Source organism: Amblyomma mixtum, chromosome 3 (genome assembly GCF_055824585.1).
Source record: "Amblyomma mixtum isolate Tamu chromosome 3, ASM5582458v1, whole genome shotgun sequence".
Lineage (NCBI taxonomy): Eukaryota > Metazoa > Arthropoda > Arachnida > Ixodida > Ixodidae > Amblyomma > Amblyomma mixtum.
Genome location: NC_143014.1, coordinates 399847214 through 399852827, shown reverse-complemented (window position 1 = coordinate 399852827; position 5614 = coordinate 399847214). Strand labels below are relative to the sequence as shown.

General features: G+C 43.6%; 1 protein-coding gene across 1 annotated transcript; it reads left to right on the top strand.

Moving 5' to 3' along the window:
- The first annotated feature begins 375 nt into the window (after positions 1-375).
- LOC149357341 (uncharacterized) lies at positions 376-5094 on the top strand. Its single transcript, XM_089576568.1, has 3 exons — positions 376-495; positions 1496-2702; positions 3132-5094. Exons 1-3 carry the CDS (start codon positions 376-378, stop codon positions 4397-4399), a joined length of 2595 nt encoding a protein of 864 aa, XP_089432694.1. The 3' UTR covers positions 4400-5094.
- Positions 5095-5614: the final 520 nt, after the last annotated feature.

Below are 5614 nucleotides of genomic sequence, written 5' to 3'. Positions count from 1 at the left end.
GGTGGATTGATGCGCGGCAGAGTTTCGCGAGACGTACCCAGCGTCTACTATACCACTGTTGCCATACTAGAGTGTTGCCAGACTACTACAGTTATGCTACAGTCGCCACAGTGGCGTCCGCCGCACCTTTGAGAACGAACGAGATGCGTCGGAAATATTTTCAACTAGTTTTCACCTAGCTAGCTTTTTGCTTGCCTGCTCTACTGCGCTTATTTCGCTCAAGCCACTCAAGCCGCGCACAGCCAAATTAATATTTTTATTCACTCATTTTCTTTTTTTGCTCTTTCTGGAGAGGCTTGTAGCCTTGTAGTACTACATGCGATAAAAGCGCGCAAAACTGGCGTTCCGAGGTGGCTTCAGCTGCGTAATATCGCGATGCCAGGAAAGCCGCGACAACGCTACCGGCGCTACCTCGAGCAGGGAAACAGCGTTGAAGTTCCCAGGCAGACTCTGGCCAATGCAATAAAAAGAGCCAGGACTTCAGGTGCTGCTCAGGTAGGTCTGTTTTATCAGCAGTGCCATACAGCTGTCTGCATTGTCATGCTAGCAGTGTCATGTGAATTGCATGGGCCGACACCATTGGCTGGAAAGCGGTCCTTTGAGGGGGGAAAAGCCGCAGCGTTCTTAAGTTGTACCCGACTATTTGGGCTATGGTACTAACAGCGTGCACTTGTTTGCAGTCAACAGGACCAGCTTATACTCGGGACGACAAGGCATTCGGACTGAAGTCACTGACTCATTTGATATAACTAGCTGAGTGCTCCTCTCAGGAAATGTTCAGAAAATTTAAGTTTAATGGCAGGTTCATGTACTCAACATTATTTTCACACGTTTACTAAAGTTCCCAGAGACAGAGTGGTATTCTGCAGAATGGGAGACAGTAAACGATTAGAGAAAATTTTGAGCACATCTGGCTGCCACTTCTGTGCCCTCTATTCCATGACTCTTAAGCCATTTTTGTAATGATTGCATTACTCCGCGGACATTTTAGGGTTTAAGCTTCATGCTGAATTCATTATAACATTAGAAACTGCAGCATTCTGTCAGTAGGTCTGCCTGACTTTCTTGGTGAATTCAGAATCAGTTTTCCTCTCACCTCTTTAATGACTGCACCTAATTCTGTGACCACCCTTGATTGCTTTTTCTTTTCACTTCCTCCTTATCTCTTGTGCTCTTTTGTCTTTCTTCCTTCAAATACATTCCCCATGGAGAGTGGCATTTTCATGCTGTATAGAGCCAGCTAAAATTGCTCATTCCTCAACAGGAGGGTTGGCTGTCAGCATGGCTACAGCTTCCCCATATGAAACCTTTTAAGGTTTGCATGATTTTCGAAAAAAGTGGATGGCTGAGGAGAAAAATTTGAATAATCTGTGCACGCCTGAAGGAGAACAAAGCAACTTTGTATCCAAGCTGTACTACAGTGCTGTTTGCTGTAAAAATGAAATTTGCTCAGTGAAGATAGAAATGTTTGAATCACTGATATTTTCATTTGCAGGACAATTGGAACCAAGCAGCTGTTGGCTCAAGCCAGCACGAAAACAATGAAGATGAATCTTTAAGTGTTGATGACAGTGAGGGTTCAAGTCCAAGCTGGGCAGGGACAGCACAGAATGATGCTGTTCATGAAATGCTTCCTACATATGAAAATGACAGTGCCGATTCTGCCAGTGATGTCCAAGACACAGACAGCTCTGACGAAGAATGTGTGGAATGTGGTGCTAATGAAGACAGGGAAGAAAACAGTGATGTCGAGGAAAATGAAACTGAGGGCGCAGACTTCTCCAACATTTCTGATGACTTTGACGTATACCTTAGGAAGCTCTCGGAGGAAACACTGCCACATCAGTCCACAACTAAAGCACAAGCACTGCTGCTAATTTTGGCTTACATTGTGACAGCAGGGCTTACCTGGTCACAGGTTAAAGGCCTCCTGACACTTCTGAATGCCCTTTTTGGAGAAGCAGTTATGCCACCGTCTACCTACTTGCTACGGAAGTTGTGGAAAGAAAGGAAACAGGCACTAAGGCTGCATTTATTCTGCCAGCATTGCCATGAGCATCTTGGCACCACCCATGAAATTCCTGCCAACAGTGAAGTAACTTGTGGTGGCTGCAACTTAAAGAAAAATGTTAAAAGCCTAATAGGGATGGGAAGTTTTTTCATCATTTTCGACCTCAAGCAACAATTAACAAATTTAATCAGGCATTATAGTTCCATTCTTTTTGAAAATCTGCAGAAGCTTTCAACAGAGATCCGAGAGCCAGGAATCTACAGAGATGTGACCGACGGTGACCTCTATAAAAGTATTCGGCGACAGCTCAATATGAAATGGAGTGATGTCACACTCACATTTAACACTGATGGGGCACCTGTGTTTGAGTCCTCGAAAAGTTCAATCTGGCCTATCCAGATCATGTTGAACGAACTGCCCATGGAACTTCGGTGGAAGCACGTCACGCTGTCAGGGCTGTGGTTCGCGAAGGAGCATCCACCTATGCACATTTTTATGCGAAGGTTCGTTGATGAAGTGAACAATATTGGAGAAATTGTATGGTCACATTCAGGAAAAATTGTGAAGTCTGCAGTACATGCAGTTGTGTGTTGTGTGGACTCACCAGCAAGAGCATCCATCCTGAATATGAAGCAATTTAATGGGTATTATGGGTGCAGCTGGTGCCTTGAGGAAGGTACATGTGTTGATGGTAAGTTTCATTGACTATTTCAATGTGGGTCCATTTCTTAAGGTGTCCATAGTAATATTGATTGACAATTAATTAGGTGTCAGTATGGTATCATGAAGGATGCTAGGTGAAACTAAAGCAAGGAAATTAAACATTTAAACAGGTTCACGAATATAGATCTACTTCCTGATGTTAAGTCGCTCGAGTACTGTTCCCAGTGTAGACCATCACGTTCAAAAAGGTGAATGCACTATTGAATAAACGCAATGCATTTATAATATTGCAAATGCATTTGGGTTGGTATTTGGTGTTGGGCTGTCAGATTTATGTGCGGTACCTGTATGCATTACATTTGGGTCTCATTTCCAATTCAAGTGGAAGGTTCAGGCTGAGTTTTGCAAGCCATATATTATTAGAATAAGGAAACTGCGAACTGTGCAATTTTTGCAGGCACGGTCAAGTACCTCTTCCATGGCCAGGCAACCTGTGAACGGACACATGGACGTGTGCTAGAAGCAATGCGCCAAGCAAGGGGACCGGATGCAACATTTGAGGGATTCAAGGGGCCATCTTCACTTCTCAAACTGAAAGGCCTTGACCTTGTGTGGGGCCTACCACCAGACTATATGCATTGTGTCCTTGAGGGTGTGACAAAGCAGCTGGTTGAACTGTGGCTGTCAGCTACCGGCTCAGCCTTCTACATTGGACGGCATGTCAGGCTTTTGGACTCTCGACTGTGCACTATTAGGCCTCCCATCACTTTTTCAAGGACTGCACGACCCCTTTCAGAACGTGCTTACTGGAAGGCAACAGAATGGCGGTACTGGCTTTTGTTCTACTGTATCCCATGTTTGTCAGATCTGCTTCCTCGGCCATATATGGTACACTTTGTGCTCCTTGTAAAGGCAGTGTTTTTGTTGCTGCAAGATACTGTAAGCGAGGGTGACATATGTGCAGCTGAAATGTTATTGCTGTCTTTTGTACAGCAAGCAGCGAGGCTCTATGGTGAGGCAGCTATGACATATAATGTTCACCAGCTGCTGCACCTTTCTAAGGCTACGCGCATGTTTGGCCCATTATGGGGTGTGTCCACGTTTCCTTTTGAAGATGGGATTGGCCGTGCACTGCGGCTTGTGTCAGCAGCCAAGCTGGTGCCTATGCAGGTCGCTGAACGGTGCATAATGCAGCAGTGCTATCGAAGCTTGGAAAGAAATTTGGAGCTCCCAGCTCATTTGGCTTTTGCCAAGAAAAATATTGGCGCTCAGCACACAAACAGCTACCAGACATGTGCTCTAGGTGTGCCACACCCTGTTCCTTCATTTCCCGAGCAGCTAAAAATGATTTTCAATTCACGCTTTGGCTGCATTCCTCAGATGTCTAGGTACTTTCGAGCACAAATTGGCAGCATTATTATACACAGTTCGGATTATTCGACTCCAAAAAAGACCTGCTCTTGTTATGTTAAAATGGTAGACGGCTCATATTGTTATGTACTTGGAATTTATGAGATTGCAGGCTGTATATATTTTCACTCCCAAAGGCTTCTTGTTTCACCACTTGTATTTGATGTCCTACATATCATGCAGTGTCAGCACCCACCGGCTGATCAGAATAATTGTTTGCACTCCCTTGATGATGTGTCTCTGCAATGTGTTTTCTTTAGTATTAATAATGTTTCATACTTGTGTGAAGTGCCCAATCAGAAGGAAAGAGATTGATCTGGTAGTGATGTATGATGTGCAGTTCATGAAGGTAGTTTCAGTGTATTTTTATTTTTGTATTCCTTTAAGGTAGCTCTTCAGTGTGTTTAACTTTTTTTCGAACTTGTGGCCATGAAATTCATTGCAGTTACCAGCAATTACACCAATCTTCAGATTGTGACGGGATGTTGCTCCATATTGTCACATTGTCAAAAGTTTGTCGTCAGTTATAAATTCAGCACGGCCACAAGCGGCAGGCATTGTCTTGGACGACCGCCAAGCACGCTTGTTGCTACGCCGCTGCCAAGTCGTTCAGTTCTTTGTGGGTGTGAAAGAGCCCAACAGTGTTTTTTTGGAAGCCGTTTTGCTGTCTACCTGACTGCCAAACTGCAGCCATCACAACTACGTGAAAATATTGCATTAATCTCAAAGTTTCTTTTATTCTTGGAACATTTATGCTTCAAAGTATTTAGTGCAAATAATGCAAGAGAGAACACATTGCCATGTATGCTGACAAAGTCTGTTGATGGGATTTATAAGACATAAGTAGAGGCCGGATTTTTAGGCACCAAGAAGGCATGTTTTAGGCGCCAAAAATAGGTGGTTAAGATTTGATTTTAGGCACCTAAAAAGAAAAATAGGCACTATAAACTGCATCAAAATTGCACTTATCAGATCCGAACATCAGCACGCAATATCTGCCATAAAGTAAAAACAGCTGGAATGATTTGAGATCTTAACCATTGTGTGCGAACCTTAGAAGCACTCTTTTTAAAGCTGTCGTGAAGCTTTTCGTACAACACGCATGCTTCAGCAGAGCAAAAGAGATGGTTACAAAGCCTTTTAAAATGCGTTGGCATACCTGGAAACAAACAATTTGCTTGTCGTGCACAATAGTAAAACAAGAGGCCATGCATTTAGCAATTGACGCAAATGTGACTTTAAAGCATCCGACATGTGTTCAGAGTCATCCGCATAGGAATTAAACTTATCTATTGCAGGCATGCACGGTGGTTTAACATTAATAAATGTGTCACCATTTGTGTAAACTGCGTTTTATAGTTAGTGGCTCCAAGTGTCGGAAGTCACGCGGATTTAAAATGGTGCTTGCTATTAAAAGGGTCTGGAAACCATAAGTACGAGATGCTAAAAATGTAGCCGCTTAGTGCTGGTGATGCTTTATATGCCGAAAATAATTATATAGTTCAGCACGGGCCTACGTACATCCACTGG